The following is a 17099-nucleotide window of genomic DNA, read 5'->3' as shown; positions in this document are numbered from 1 at the left end:
GGTGGAGCCCACATGGGCAACAGCATAATTCAGATATGCACATGGTGAATTGTTACAGCAATACATGCACCACAGGTAGTTTACACATGAACCTGGATGGGCAAGTGGAGACACAATGCAGCAGAGATTCGTCTGGACACATCCATGGACAAAGACACAGTGCCACGCAGCCATCAACAGTTTAAACTGGAAATATTATTTTAAAGAAGCTTTATTGATCAGGAACACTAGTAAAATATTAGCTCTGTCTTCATGCACGTAACGTAATGTACCTTTGATATATCACCTTACCAAAGCAGTTTGAACAAATCTCAATTCATAACTCCTCGTCCAAATGGACATATAGCTTACAAAATTAATAATCGGTGAACTCAGTTGGCTGGACAGCTGGTTTGTGATGCAAAGCAATGCCAACAGTGTGTGTTAAATTCCCATACTGGCTGAGGTTGCCCATAAAGCCTTCTCAACCTTACCCCTTGCCTGAGGTGTGGTGGCCCTCAGGTTAAACCGACATCAATCAGTGCTCTCTCTCAAAGGGGGGAGCGGCCTCTGGGACTATGATGGCTTTCACTTTTCACATTAACGTCACCACAAAAGTATGCAGTATGTCTAAAATGTACTAGATACTCATAGATTGCCCTATCTACCTAAGTATGTTACAAATAAATGAGTTCATTGTTCCTAATGAATTGAAACAACTATGGCCTGATTTAAATCATCTTTGGGTAAATGGTGCAATTATCTCATGTTAATTTAAACACTGCTTCTCCCTCATTCTCCCCAAAAAATGAAAATGTAGCACGTATTTGATAGGCTGTTTTTTCAGCAGATTTTTTGTGAACCTTTTATATATGTAGGGTAATGCACCGTCTGCTCCATGTTACCAGGCAACAGCACATGGAGGGACGAAGGCAAAGCCAAAAACCACAGAACTGAACCACCTCGCCAAACTTGAATTGATTAACCCCTTGGAATCCCTACATGAATATGCAATCCTACATAACATACAGAAGTTGGAATATAATGTCCTCAGTGTGGTTATTTTTCCTGAGGAACTAGATGCCAATGAAGACCAGTGGAAAGCAATAACTAATCATTACAATGATTACTTTTTAATCTGCTCCATAGCCAAAAATGAAAGGAAAACAGTACAAAATGAGCAAAATGTACTTGTTAAAAAATTGCTGGGGGATGTTACGACCTTCTTAAAGGCCAATCATCTTCTAGTTGTGCAGTTTCAAGCCTGAAGGATAGAAATGAAAATTGTATCTTTTCATTCAGAACACGGATTAGTCGCTGAAATGGAGGACAAAGTCTAAACAGCTAGTAGCAATAATTAAAAATGCTAAGTGGAAGATTGAGGGGAGTTGCAGAGGTTGCAGCCACCTCTGACTCAGACTGGCAACCTCAGTCTTACTGCCGCCATCAGCCCTCGGGGTACACATACTGGAAAGCTCAGCCAGATTCTGTAAGAAAAATGAACTCCAAACCATGGCAAAAATATTCAACAAGGGCACCAGATGAATCCTGATCTCCTTCACCGTTATTCCTTCCATGGGAACTCTTGGGGTTTGATCGTTCAGTTTGTGCCAAAGAATTAATGATGTCTACATTTGTCTCAGCAAATTGTTTTACATCAATCGTATTGGATTCTGTTAGCATAAACACTGGTAGCATCCAATCAGTATCTGCACAAGCTACTGGGCGAATTAATTCTTTCTTACAATTACCATATATACTCGAGTAACAGTCGACCTCATGTTATAAATTGACCCCTGACTAGGGGTCAAAAATTTCAAACTCCTTCCATTTGAATCACCGCTGAACTCAACCTCGCCTCGGTGAAAACTTACTCATTGAAAGACGTCTGTTAAGCTCCTTGTGTCTGTGCAGAATAATAAAAATACTTTCTGGCTCCTTTTGCACTAGTTTTGTTTGGATGGGGGTGGGGGACGTGTTGGCTGAAACAGTTTCCAACCTGGCAGCGCTGTGAACAACTGATACTACCTTAAACAGTTAGGTAGCAAGACAATGGGACATCACTCGTCCATAAGTTGAACCCTTACTTTTTACCTAAAAGTATGGTCTCAGTAGCTTGACTTTTACAAAAGTATAAATGGTACCCCAAAAAAATAACAAAAAGTTATGAGCTAACAGTTTTTAATTTTAGAATCCTGGTTGGCAGCACTTAATCCTTGAATATGCGGATAATTAGTCGATGGGCTTAATTAATTAAAAAAATAAGAGAAGTTACAAAGACAGTCCGGTAATATAGTTCAGCATTAATTGATTGTTGATGGGAAATTTACAACTGAGGTCAATACCTACGATTGATAGAATGGGGGCAGATTAATTTAGGAGTAGACCCCCCAGATAGAAGAGGAATTAACAGTATTATACAGGCTGTCTATTAAATTTATACACTTCCACCGAAATGTCATCCTCCTTTAGGAGTGGGTGTGAGTGAACAAATTACCTCATGTACCTCTGGAAGGATGGTGTTAGCCTTCTGACATGTCAGCATGATTAGTTTAATTCCATAGAGGTACTATCAGTTTCTCTTGGGTAAATTCATCTTCCAGTAACCATATTTGGACTAGGTTATTTATTTTCCATCACAGGTGTGGGTGTTGTTGGCAAAGCCGACATTTATTGCCCATCCTTAATTGCCTTTTAGAAGGTGGTGGGGTGAGCTCCTTTCTTGAAACACTGCTGTCTATGTAGCATAGGTACGCCCACAGCGTATACCTTTCCAAGACTCTGACCGAGCACCAAAGGAACAATGATATATTTCCATGTCAGGATGGTGTGTGACTTTTAAGGGGAATTTACAAGGGGTGCTGGTCCCTGTGCGGCTGCTGTCCTTGTTCTAGATCGTAGAGGTTATGGTTTGGGGAGGTGCTGTGGAAGAAACATTGCTGCAGTACATCTTGTGGTGATACATATTGCAACCATGGTATGATGGTGGATGGAGTAAATGTACAAGGAGGTGGATGGATGGGCTGCCAATTGAGTGAGCTGCTTTGTTCGATCTTTGAGCGCTGTTGAAGCTACACATACACAGTGAAGTGGAAGTGATACCATTACACTTCAGACTTCAGCCTTGTAGCTAGGGAGTCAGAAGGTGAGTCACAGCCTCAGACCTGTTCTTTCAACCACAATTAAGTTTCTGCCCAATGGTGACCGCAGGATTTTGATAATTAGGCACAGATGACTGGTAATGCCAGTGAGTGTCAAAAGGGGCGGTCAGATTCTCTCTTTCTGGAGGTAATCATTGCGTAGCACAGATGGTACTTGCTATCATACTTGCAGCATGGTAGCCTTGTGGATAGCAAAATTGCTTCACAGCTCCAGGGTCCCAGGTTCGATTCCAGCTTGGGTCACTGTCTGTGCGGAGTCTGCACATCCTCCCCGTGTGTGCGTGGGTTTCCTCCGGGTGCTCTGGTTTCCTCCCACAGTCCAAAGATGTGCAGGTTAGGTGGATTGGCCATGCTAAATTGCCCTTAGTGTCCAAAATTGCCCTTAGTGTTGGGTGGGGTTACTGGGTTATGGGGATAGGGTGGCGGTGTTGGCCTTGGGTAGGGTGCTCTTTCCAAGAGCCGGTGCAGACTCGATGGGCCGAATGGCCTCCTTCTGCACTGTAAATTCTATGATGATTCTATTATTAACCCAATGTTAACTAAATGTTGCACAGGTCTTGCAGCAAGCCTGCATGGACCGCCCCATTATCCGATGAGTTATCAATGGTGCTGATCATCGTTCAATCATCAGGAAATATCCCCACTTCTGAACTGATGATGGAAGAAAGGTAATTATTTCAGCAACCAATGATGTCTGGGCCGAGGACATTGCTCTCAGGAACTCCTGCAGCTATACTTTGGGGTGAAGACGATTGGTCTCCAACAACCACAGCCATCTTCCTTTGTGGCAGGTATGACCAGACAGTGAAGTTTTCCAAACGATTTCCATTTGCCATTATGCAACACTTGTTCAAATGCTGCTGTGATGTCAAGGGAAGTCACTCTCACCGCACGTCTGGAATTCAGTTCTTTTGACGATGTTTAGACCAAGGCTGAAATGAGGTCTGGTGCTGAGTAACACTGGTGGAATTCAAACTGAGTGTCAATGAACAGATGATTGGTGAATAGGTATCAATTAATAGCATCTCAACAAAACAATTACTTCTAACAATTTGCATACCTGGGTAATTTTCCATATTGTTGGATAGATGCCAGTACTGTAAAAGTACTGCAATAGCATGGTTAGTGATGCAGCTAGTTTTGGAACAAAAGTCTTCAGCACTGCAGCTAAGATGTTGGGTCCCATGGCTTTTGTGTACCCAGTGTACTCAGCTGTTATCATGTGGCGACAGGTGGGCATCTCCTGCGCAGACTGAGATGTATAATCTACTCAGCATTCCTGGGTGAAAATGGTTGCAAATACTTCAATTGTGCCTTTTGCACTCATGACCTGGGCACCACTGCCACTGAGACAGGAATGTTCATGGAGTCTCCTCTTCCCATTATTTGTTAAATTTTCCACAACTATTTGCTCCTGGATGCAACAGAACTACAGAGCTCTGTTCTGATCAATTGTCTGTGGGATCGCCCAGCTCTGCCCGAAGCATGCAACTTCCACTGTTTAGCAAGCATGTGCTGTAGCTTCACCAGATTGGTACCTCATTTTCAGGTATCATGCTGATGCTCCTGGTCTGTACTTCTGCACTCCTCATTCGCACCATGGTTGGTCCCTTGTCCTTATGGTAATAAATTCTGCGACTGCTGATGAACCACCTCACCTGATGGATGTTCAATTTTGTACTGCTGAATCTGTTCTGAATCAATTCCATTTAACACAGTGGCACACATGATGCAGCTTTTCCTCAGTGTGAAGATGAAATGTATATCACTGCAAACCCTGCGCATTGGTCACTCCTCCCAACATTGTCTTGGGCAGATACATTTGTGACAAATATATTTGTGAGGGAGAGGTCAAGTAGATTTTTCCCTTGTGTTGGTTCTCCCACCATCTGTAATGGATGCAGTATGTCAGCTATGTCCTTTAGGACTCGGCAAGATCTGTCAGTAATGGTGCGAGCAAGATGCTCTTGGTGAGTAACATGGAAACCCCTCACTCAGGGTACATTTTGTGTCCTTGCTACCCTCTGTGCTTCTTCCAAGTGGGGTTCAACATGGACGAGTACTAATTCATTAGCTGAGGGAGGGCATCAGCTAATAAACAGTAGGATGTTTCCTTGCTTACATCAGACGCAAAGCCACAAAATTTCATGGAGCTGGGTTCTCTGTTGGTGGGATCCTCCGCCTCGCCGGCAGCGCACTCATGTCCTTGGATTGCCCGACGGTGTTGGGGGTACCTCCAATGGGAAACCACATTGTTCGGCTAGCGGGACAGAGAATCCCACTGCCGGCAGGAGCACGCTGCACCAGAAAACGCATGCGGTGGGACGGAGAAGCCCGCCCATGGTCTCCATAGTCAATGCCAAGGACTCCCAGGACTGCTCCCACATGACTGCTATCTTACCCACATGGCGGCTCTGTCTTATCAATGGGGTGCAACATACTCACCATGTCAATGGAGCTATCTGGGATGTTGCCTGAAAGGCTTTATTCAGCGATTATGACTATATCAGACTGTTGATTGAATGTGGGACAGCTCTCCCAATGTTGGCGCACCTCCCCCCCCCCCCAAGATGTTAATGAAGAGGACTTTAGAAGGTTGAATGGGCAGGTGTGCCTTTCTCATGTCAGAATCTAGTGTTAGAGTCCTTTCTTTTTATTTGTTCATGGGACGTGGGTGTCGCAGGCTATGCCAGCATTTATTGCCCATCCCTAATTGCCCTTGACGGGGCAGTTAAGAGTCAACTACATTGCTGTGGTCTGGAGTCACATGTAGGCCGGACCAGGTAAGGATGGCAGATTTCCTTCCCTAAATTACATTAGTGAACCAGATGGGTTTTTACGACAATCGGCAATGAATTCATGGTCATCATTAGAATTTTTAATTCCAGATTTTTACTCAATTCAGATTTCACCATCTGCAGTGGTGGGATTTGAACCTGGATTCCCAGAGCATTTCTCAGGGTCTCTGGTTTACTAATCCAGTGACAATACCGCTATGCCACCACTACCGCCTTCCCTTTGTTTTCATTTCTTTTGTTTTATTTTATTTTTTTTGTCCGTGAACTCATAATCCAAATCTGCCTTTAAGCAAAGGACTTATGCTGAGGCAGGCTGCTAGTCAGGAAAGTGTTTTTTTTTGCTTTTTTGTTGCCGAGAGAATCTTAAGAACCAGCTTTGGAGGAAGTTGGTTTGATTGGCTGGCTACCTATGGGTTGGCCAGGCACAGTGTTTTGGCTGACTACAGTGTATGATTGGTTCCTGCGGGATGCTTCTGAGAGAGCTGGGCAGAAGTGATTACAGCTTGAAGTAAAGAACTACTTTACTGTTCTAAAATCAGTGAGTGCCTGGCACATCTTTACTATATGGCACCATGGCTGGCTCTTCTGCGCAGGAAGGCAGGAAGAAGAATGGCAGGGCTATAGTGATAGGGGAATCAATTGTAAGGGGAATAGTCAGGCGGTTCTGTGGATGCAAATGAGACTCCAGGATGGTGTGTTGCCTCCCTGGTGCAAGGGTCAAGGATGTCTCGGAACGGCTGCAGGACATTCTGGGGGGGGGGGGGGGGGGAGAACAGCCAGCTGTCATGGTGCACATAGGCACCAATGATACAGGTAAAAAAACGGGATGAGGTCCTACAAGCTGAATTCTGGGAGTTAGGAGTTAATCTAAAAAGTAGGACCTAAAAGGTAGTAATCTCAGGATTGCTACCACTGTCACGAGCTAGTCAGAGTAGGAATGGTAGGATAGATAGGATGAATGCATGGCTCAAGAAATGATACAAGGGGGAGGAATTCAAATTCCTGGGGCATTGGAACCGGTTCTGGGGGAGGTGGGACCAGTACAACCTGGGTGGTCTGTATCTGGGCAGGACTGGAACCGATGTCCTAGTGCTAGTGCTGTTGGGAAGGGTTTAACCTAATGTGGCAGGGGGATGTGAACCGATGCAGGAAGTCCGAGGGAAGTAAAACGGGGCCAGAAACAAAAAACAGGAAGGGGGAAAGTGTAAGGCAGAGAAGCCATAGTCAAAAATCAAAAAGGGCTATAGTACAGGGTACGATGACTGAGGGGAGTTTGAAAGGGGAGGTGGTCAATGCAGGATTGAGGGTGTTGTACCTAAATGCGCGCAGTATACGGAACAAGGTAAATGAGCTTGTTGCGCACATTGAAATTGGCCGGAACGATGTTGTGAGCATCACAGAGACGTGGCTGCAAGGGTATCAGGGCTGGGATCTAAATATCCAAGGATATATGTCCGATCAAAAGGACAGGCAGATGGGCAAAGGGGGCGGGGTTGCATTGTTAGTAAGGAATGAAGTTAAATCGATAGCAAGGAGCGATATAGGATCAGAAGGCTTAGACTCTCTGTGTGTAGAGCTGAGGAATCACAAAGGTAAAAAGACCCTGATGGGAGTTATGTACAGGACCCCCCTAGCAGTAGTCAGGAGTTGGGGCAGAAAGTAAATCAGGAGATAGAAAAGGCATGTAAAATAGGCAATATTACAATAATCATGGGGGACTTCAATATGCACATGGACTGGGAAAATCAGGTTGGTAGTGGATCCCAAGAAAAGGAATTTGTGGAATGTCTAAGATATGTTTTTTTGGAGCAGCTTGTGACAGAGCCTACTCGAGAACAGGCAATTCTGGATTTGGTAATGCGTAATGAGGCAGACTTGATTAGGGAACTTAAGGTGAAGGAACCCTTAGGGTTCCTGACCACAATATGATAGAATTTACCGTACAGTCTGAGAGGGAGAAGCTGCAATCAGATGTAATGGTATTACAATTAAATAAGGGTAACTACAAAGACATGAAGGAGGAGCTGGCCAGAGGTGATTGGAAAAAGGAACCAAGCTGGGAAGACAGTGGAACAGCAATGGCAGGAGTTTTGGGGGTTATTAGGGAGGCACAACAGAAATTCATCCCAAGGAGGAGGAAACATGCTAAGGGGAGGACAAGGCATCCATGGCTGACGAGGGATGTCAAGGACAGCATAAAAGCTAAAGAAAAAGCATACAAAGTGGCGAGGATTGATGGGAAGCCAGAGGGTTGGTTAGCCTTTAAAAGTGAGGTGAAAAAGCAATAAAGGGGGATAAGATTAAGTATGAGTGCAAGCTAGCCAGTAATATAAAGGAAGATGAGAAGAGTTTTTTTCAATATATGAAAGGTAAGAGAGAGGCAAAAATAGACATTGGCCACCAGAAAATGTGGCAGGAGAAGTAATAATAGGAAACAAAGAAATGGCAGATGAACTGAATTGTTATTTTGCATCAGTCTTCACTTTAGAAGACACCAGTGGGATGCCAGAGCTCCAGGAGGGCAGAGGTGAGTGCAGTGACTATTACAAAGGAGAAGGTTCTGGAGAAACTGAAAGGTCTGAAGGTGGATAAGTCACCTGGCCTGGATGGACTACACCCCAGGGTCCTAAAAGTGATAGCTGAGGAAATTGTGGAGGCATTGGTTATGATCTTTCAGGAATCACTGGAGGCAGGAAGAGTCCCCGAGGACTGGAAAGTGGTTAATGTAACACCACTGTTTAAGAAGGGAGGGAGGCAGAAGACTGGAAATTATAGGCCGGTTAGCCTGACTTTGGTCATTGGTAAGATTTTAGAGTTTGTTATTAAAAATGAGATCGCGAAGTACTTGGAAGTACATGGTAAAATAGGACTGAGTCAGTATGGCTTTGTCAAAGGGAGGTTGGGTCTCGCATATCTGTTAGAATTCTTTGAGACGGTAAGAAGGAAATTAGACATAGGAGAACAAATGGACGTGATTTATTTAGATTTCCAGAAGGCCTTTGACAAGGTGCCGCATAGGAGACTGTTAAATAAGTTCAAAGCCCATGGTGTTAAGGGTAACATCTTGGCATGGATAGAGGATTGGCCGACTGGCAGAAGGCAGACAGTGGGGATAAAGGGGTCTTTTTCAGGATGGCAGCCAGGGACTAGTGGTGTACTTTAAGGGTCTGTGCTGGGACCACAACTTTTCACAATATACATTAATGATCTGGAAGAAGGAACTGAAGGCACTGTTGCTAAGTTTTCAGATAATACAAAGATCTGTAGAGGGACAGGTAGCATTGAGGAAGCAATGGGGCTGCAGAAGGATTTGGACAAGCTAGGAGAGTGGGCAATGAAGTGGCAAATGAAATACAATGTGGAGAAGTGTGAAGTTATGCACTTTGGAAGGAGGAATGGAGGCACAGACTATTTTCTAAATGGAGAAATGCTATGGAAATCAGAAGCACAAAGGGACTTGGGAGTCCTTCTTCACAATTCTCTTCAGGTTAACGTGCAAGTTCAGTCGGCAATTAAGAAGGCAAATGCAATGTTAGCATTCATCTCAAGAGGGCTAGAATGCAAAACTAGGGAGATACCTCTGAGACTGTATTAGGCTCTGGTCAGACCCCATTTGGAATATTGTGAGCAGTTTTGGCCCTGTATCTAAGGAAGGATGTGCTGGCCTCAGAAAGGGCCCAGAGGAGGTTCACAAGAATGATCCCTGGAATGAAGAACGTGTAGTATGAGGAACGGTTGAGGACTCTGGGTCTGTACTCATTGCAGTTTAAAAGGATGAGGGGTGATCTTATTGAAACTTACAGGATACTGCGAGGCCTGGATAGAGTGGACGTGGAGAGGATGTTTTCACTTGTAGGAGAAACTAGAACCAGAGGACACCATCTCAGACTAAAGGGACAATCCTTTAAGACAGGGATGAGGAGGAATTTCTTCACCCAGAGGGTGGTGAATCAGTGGAACTCTTTGCCACAGAAGGCTGTGGAGGCCAAATCACTGAGTGTCTTTTAGACAGAGATAGATAGCTTGTTGATTAATAAGGGATCAGGGGTTATGGGGCGAAGGCAGGAAAATGGTGATGAGAAAACATCAGCCATGATTGAATGGTGGAGCAGGCTCGATGGGCCAAGTGGCTTAATTCTGCTCCTATGTCTTATGGTCTTATATAGTTGAAATGATCTTGAATTTACAAATAAAGTAGACAACTTTCCCAATGAAAAACCTCTCACGCTTAAAAGAAAGCATCAAAGCAAAGGTTTGAACCCCTGAAAGACTTTAACTGAAAACCAATCAGAGATATTTTATCCTTTTTTAGTTTATCATATTTTTTTCTTCCTCCCCCACATCCCTTTCCCTCTACATTGTTGATGTGTGTGTGCGCATATATATATGGAGAGGGACGAGTTTCAAAGGGGAGTTGGGTAAGGAGTATCAGGTAGTCAGTAACATTTCAGTTTAACTATATTATAATCTTTATTATTATCACAAGTAGGCTTACATTAACACTGCAATGATGTTACTGTAAACATCTCCTAGTCACCACACTACATGCCTGTTCAGGTTCACTGAGGAAGTATTCAGAATGTCCAAATTACCTAACAGCGCGTCTTTCGGGGCTTGTGGAAGGAAACCGGAGCACCCATAGGAAACCCATGCAGACGCGGGGAGAACGTGCAAACTCCGCACAGACAGTGAGCCAAGCCAGAAATCGAACCTGGGACCCTGGCGCTGTGAAGCAACAGTACTGTTAAATAATAAAAGATTATTTGTGTGTTAAATTTACAAACCTGCTAACTGCAGTTTATTGGGTTCAGCTAAGGGGCGGTACGGTGGCACAGTGGTTAGCACTGCTGCCTCACAGCGCCAGGGACCCAGGTTCAATTCCAGCCTTGGATGACTTCTGCACTGTAAATTCTGTATATTTTCCTCTAAATGGCCTGTACAACTTTTCTCACCTTTCCCTCACTTTCAGATACGTATTTTGATCTTATAGATACCCTTCTGAATATACAAGGCAAAAACTCCCATGGCTTCTACTACAAGGTTTACTCTATGAACTATTAAAAGATCAACTAAACTGAGAACTAAGGATTGAAGACTGAGAACTAAACACTGAATTTCAGTGTCAAAAACATGATCTTGTATATCCTTAATGTCCAAAGCAAGCAATTCCACTGATAAACCTGAATGAGGCATGTATTGAAGAGTTGAACCTTTCTGATGTTAATCATCTCACACAGTGTTACTGGTACATTTGATAGCCTCCAAATGAATGAAGCACTGATACTGGGACATACTAGGTCATACCTTCTCATTTACTTGCGAACAAAAGGGTTTCACACAAGTCCAGATGAGGGAGGATATCTTTTTGACCCTTTTAATGTGCTATCTTTGAATCTGTGGTTTTAATGGCTCATTTTCTATCCCTGGTAAGTAATGTTTTGTATTAAGTCTTTGTGCTTTAATTATCCACTTTTTTTCTTCTCCCTACTCCCGGCCTTGGGTGCCTGTCTGTGTGGACTTTGCACTTCCTCTGCGTGGTTTCCTCTGGCTGCTCTGGTTTTCCCCGCAGTCCAAACAAGTGCTGGTTAGGTGGATTAGCTGTGCTAATTTGGCCCTTAGTGTCCAAAAATATGCATCTTAGGTGGGATTATGGGGTTACGGAGATAGGGCAAGGGCGTGGGACTAGGTAAGTTGCTCTTTCAAGGGTCAGTGCAGACTCGATGGGCTGAATGGCCCCCTTCTGCACTATAGGAATTCTATTGTTCTAACATTCAATTTGACTAGAAATTCCAATTTCAGGCAACCCTTGGGTTATTCCACCTGCAACATCATCGCTGGATGTTCCAAGAAACATCTTGGGATGTTCGTTCATTAATTCATCCATTTCTCAAATCAAATATTCTTGGAAATGAGGACATGTCAACATCTTCAGAAGAAGAAAGGAAAATGGAAAAGCTGTGTTGTGATCTATAAGTCCTAATAATAAAGTGCATAAGATACTTTACTTTGCCTATTATGTGTAATATACAATATTGAAAAATAAACATTACTTGAAATTCTCAGTGATTTATATAGTTTCACTTTTGTATGTTTTAATTTGATTTAATAAATATTGTTAAATTGAAAATATCACATGGCTTACATGAATATTAATTAATAGTTACACAATGTACAGATCTAAAGAAAACTACTGATAAATTATCAGTTTCAATTCTGATATGTTAATAACACTCTTCATTGCATATGTATATTTTATGTGTGTAAATATAATTGTTGGGATTCTCCGTAGGCTGACGGCGAAATCGCAAAACGTGATTGGGCGTAGAACAGATTCTGACGCGAAAATTTCAGCGGGTGCCGATTTGACGCCAAATTGCTGTTATCCGTCACCTAGACAGCGGCGCCAATGTGGTCCAGAATGCACATACAGTAGACACCGTTTGCATATCATTAGCGGCCTGACCCGGTATTCTCCGGGGCCTCCACGATGCTCCGCCTCAGATGGGCCGAGTTCCCGACGGCGCGGTTCACTTGTGCTTTCAAAAATCGTGAAACCGGCGTCATGGCTGCTGAGCGAGAGCGAGCGGGTGTGGAAAGTGTCCAACATCACCACAGTTTGCTGACAGTTGAGCCGCTGGCCCAGGCAGGGGGGAGATCTTATAGCAGGGGTTGGCCAGGAGGTGAGCTGTGGGGTCAGGGTGGATGGACATGGAACACCACTGCCGCAGCCAGAAAGGCAGCCATGCAGCTGCACATGCCTCTGACAGCCCACTGTGAACATAGGGCCACGGATCGTATAGGTGTCCCCCCAGGCCACCCACCTAGCTGCCCTCTGGCCCCCGCCGACCCATCAGCTGTATGGGCGTGCTCCAGCCCAACCAGTGCCATCTTGTTAGCTGGGGTGAGTGTGTGTGGGGAGTGTAATGTGTATATGTGGCTGCAGCTTGTCAGCATCCCAAGCGTCAATCATGGACCCGGCGAATCCCGCACCATTTTTCATTGGTATCAATTGTATGCCACGTGGTGCCAGTGCCAGCCCCTCTACAGTTGCTGAATTGATCCAGATTCGGCATCAGTTTTGTTGTTGAAAAAGGTTCCACGAATCCTGCACTGGCGTCAAAACTTAGTCTCAGAAACGGAGATTCCCGTCAATATATATGAAATTGCAATTCATGAATTACAAACACATATCAATCATACATTTACAGATATATTATAACAAATTTAAAACAACAAATACAACTTCATTCCCATTTTTTACCATTTCACTATGAAAGGGTCTGTGGTTATTTGTCGCTCAGGGAAATTATTCAATCATTTGCTCTTCAGTATGACTACAGCATCTCCATGCTGCCATCTACTGGGACCTCCTTGGGTCTGGCAGTAAAGTGGGCTTTCCAAATATGTTCTCCAGTTGCAAACAATGCAGTTTTATGCACGTCACAGCTGGATTAGAAAAATGTTAGTCATTTACACAGATTGAACAGCTTTTCAGCTGCTTACAAAGTGTAAAAGCATCATTCTGCTTTGTGGTTTACCTCTTAGCTACCATTCCCACTAATGACATCAGGTTCCTCAAAACCATTGGCAGGAAAATTGCAGACGTGCATCATTATGGTTGACAGTCCTGAAATTCTACAAAGGAAGTGCTATTAATGACCTCTTTATCAGAAGAAGAAAACAGCCAGCATAATGTTCTCTGTTTTTGTTAATAGGGGTTATATGCCAGTCAATTAACAGGCAGGATATCTGCAAGTGAGTCTGCTGCTATTGCGGGCAGTGATATTGAGCTTTACTTTACTGATTGATATTGTATTGATACAGACACATGTTAAAACAAGAATGTTCAATGCAAATTATGCAGTGCAGCACTCATTTGAGATTTAAGTACAATAACCATATTTCTGCTTCTACTGCCTTTCCAAACAAATGCAAAACATGCGTCAACAATTCACAAGAGATCTTTAACTTAGCAAACTAGCACCGCTACCTTCAAACCGAAGGTCCCAGGTTCAAATCCCACTCCAGGGTTTGTTAATCATGGCAGCGAATGTTCAGTAGACTGATCATTAGCTGCTAGCTCCTTTTCACTATTTCCTGCAACATAGGTGTGTGGAACTGCAGTGTAATGATTATCACGATCGTCTTACACGCTAAACGTCCACGGTTCGAAAACCAGACAAGGTCATTTCTAAAGGTGTGTTGGAATGCCAAACAACAGATTCAATACAACTCACGTTTTAAGGAGATGCATGACAGCTGTGTTTACTATTGAATGTTTCATTTCTAAATCCGCACTATCCCGATTTATCTGGTCTCCGAATGCCAGCTCAAATTCGGCATAATTTCTGACCAACTAGTCGATGACCGCTGTGTGGCCTTGAGAGACTGCTGAAAGATCCCTTCTCAAGACTGCCTGCATTTCAGCTAAATTAAGCTATCTGCAAATTATTTCCCTTAGCTGGTACTTAAAATTCAAAAATGTTTAGGCTCATTAATGAAAACATACAGTCCGGAGAGCAGGAGGAGGCAGAGCGCCGGGCAACGTGCACAGAATGAACACTTTGCAGTGCAATGCTGCCCAGGTCTGCCGCCTGCTACTTCAAGCACTGGGTAGGGTACTTTCCCCTCATGTCAGTGATATCAAGAAAAAGGACGTTAACACTCTACAACAGGAACAACAATTGTGCAAAAACCTTGCTCCAAAAAAATGCCAATGTAATTCATGAGTACAACACAATGGCCTTCCTCTGACCCAAATGCAATGATTCCCAGGAGTAACTAGGCTCGGGTACAGCCGGACTTGTGCAAGCTCACCGTTATTACCAGTTCACGTAGCACATGTGCTAGCGACAAGTCCCATTATTTGTGGGCATGCAGCGAGGGGATCTGTGCCCAGATGCGCTTCGCAAGCCACCTTGTCACTCCGGCGCCCTCGCCCAGAAATCAGCCTATACCCGCCCCAGGCTTGAGACCGCCTCTGGCAAGCCCCATGCTCCAACAACGTTTGCACACACAACAGTCCTATAAATAGACTCAAAAACGATTCTCTAAAGCTGTCCAGAATTACAATAATTGGCGTGCACCGATCGCCAGCCACCCAAGCACCGGGTGGGGACAAGCTGGGAACACAGCAACTTGAGCTAAATTACTATCTGATTCGTCCCAGCCACAACCGAAGAAAAAAAACATCAAGACCCAAACAACGTGCTGCATCGTAGCTTGAGGAAGAGGATGCATCTTCCGGCACAAGTCTCTCTCTCTCACACACACACGCATGCCTACCTTTCTGTACACCAACATGTTCGGAGATTCGTCCGCCGTGCCGTTGTTACTGGCGTTCTGTCCATAACTATTTCCTTGAGCCATAGCAAGGTCTGCCAGATACCCCCGGATCCTGATTTTTTGTTTCACTTTTAAGAGAGGAAACATAAACATCATGATAATTTGAGTGAAGAGCCAGCGTCATTGGAATGAATGAAGTAGCAGCAGATGTCAAATCCGGATACCCAACAAGGGGGCCTGGAGCAGACAACACTTTGATGTAAACTTCGATTGTAAAATCATTCATGATCTCTTGACAGCGGATTCAGAGGGTGATCCCGTGACAAAGAAAGCACACACAATCTTTTGCCCCTGATTTCTGCCGCGATCATGCTCTGGAAGGGATGGGAAGCGAGGGAGGGCAAGCCACCAAGAGGCTGGCAACGCTAACACTTCTCAATAATGCAAGGGCAATCCAGGCGGCAGACCTGGGCAGCATTGCACTGCAAAGTGTTCATTCGGTGCACGCTGCCCGGCGCTCTGCCTCCTCCTGCTCTCCGGGTGGACGTTTCACTCGGCCAGCGAGCCTCCGGCGTTGGGGAGGCGGCTTTGTGCCGTCGGCTCGGCCCGCGGCGGCCGGGAGGGTTGCTGGAGGCTCAGCAGCAGCGCACGGGACAAAGCCGGCTCCCTCCCTCCCTCCCCTGGCCGAGCCCGCCGATAGATTCAGCACCGCGGACAGCGACACACACCCAGCCACAGAGAGAGGGCGTGGGGGACAAACGAGAGTTAAGGGAGGCAGGAAAACTGATAGCACCGCGCCTCACCCCCCCCCCCCCCCCCACACACACAGTCTGTGCCCCTATCTCTATCCCTCCATCTCTCTCTTTCTCTCCATCTCCCTATCTCTATCCCTCTATCTCTCTCTCTCTCTCTCCATCTCCCTATCTCTATCCCTCCATCTCTCTCTCTCCATCTCCCTATCTCTATCCCTCCATCTCTTTCTCTCACTCCATCTCCCTATCTCTCTCCATCTCCCTATCTCACTCTCTCCATCTCTTTATCTCTCTCCATACTTCTATCTTTCTCTCTCTCCATCTGTCTATGTCTTTCACTATCTCTATTTCTCCATCTCCCTATCTCTCTCTCTCCATCTCCCTATCTCTCTCCCTCGCTATCTCTATCTATCTCTCCCTCTCTCTATCTCCACCTCCCTATTTCTATCCCTCTCTCCATCTCCCTATATCTATCCCTCTCTCCATCTCCCTATCTCTCCCTCTCCCTCTCTCTATCACTCTATCCCTGTCTGGCTCCCTTTCTGGAAGCTGCCCCCCTCCCCTCCCCTCCCTCACTCTCTCGGTGATTTACCTCAGACACGGCGCACTGCACAACAGGAGCAGGAGCGGCTGATCTCTGCAATGTTGTTGTCCAGTCCGGAGGCCGGCCTCAGATGATTCATTGAAAGGCTGGCGGAGTGTTTGCAGCCGAGCCCGGGCTGCCTCCCTCTCTCTCTCTCTCTGTCTCTCAACCTTGTTCTTGGGAATGTGTTGCGGCGCGCGCGAGCCCGCGATCCTCGCTCCCTCCCCCCCGCGCGCGAGCCCGCGATCCTCGCTCCCTCCCCGCGCGCGCTCCCCCTCCCCTTGCCGAGGAGCGCGCGCGCGCGACCCCCACAGGCAGCGCGCGCGCTCCAGGCACTCGGGACCGGGCAAGCGATGGTCCCAGTCCCAGTTGGAGCAGAGCCGGCGACAGAAACAAAAACCTGGGGCATGGATCCCCCCCCCCTCCCTCAAACCCACCTCCTCACTCCCCGAGGGAAATCGTTTGGGAAGGGTAACAAAAAATAAAAAACACTTCGATGGCATTGCTTACCATGTATTATCGCTTGGTATGGTCAGCATCC

At 45.4% G+C, this 17099-nt stretch overlaps 1 protein-coding gene across 3 annotated transcripts in view; it reads right to left on the bottom strand.

Annotated features, from left to right (window-relative positions):
* LOC140426578 (regulator of G-protein signaling 7) overlaps positions 1 to 16758 on the bottom strand; it is a 699692-nt gene extending 682934 nt beyond the window's left edge. For 2 of the 3 annotated variants that reach the window (XM_072511531.1, XM_072511522.1), the window contains exons 1-2: positions 16568 to 16758; positions 15224 to 15351 (exon numbers count right to left, since the gene is read on the bottom strand). In XM_072511531.1, coding sequence (XP_072367632.1) covers positions 15224 to 15307 — 84 coding nt within the window. In that variant the 5' untranslated portion in view covers positions 15308 to 15351; positions 16568 to 16758. Of the gene's footprint in view, positions 1 to 15223; positions 15353 to 16567 lie in introns of those variants that run through there. The other variant, XM_072511539.1, reaches the window with a different exon arrangement.
* Positions 16759 to 17099: the final 341 nt, after the last annotated feature.

The sequence above is a fragment of the Scyliorhinus torazame genome, chromosome 1, assembly GCF_047496885.1.
Source record: "Scyliorhinus torazame isolate Kashiwa2021f chromosome 1, sScyTor2.1, whole genome shotgun sequence".
In the NCBI taxonomy this organism is placed as follows: domain Eukaryota; kingdom Metazoa; phylum Chordata; class Chondrichthyes; order Carcharhiniformes; family Scyliorhinidae; genus Scyliorhinus; species Scyliorhinus torazame.
This window is presented reverse-complemented; position numbering and strand designations above follow the sequence as displayed.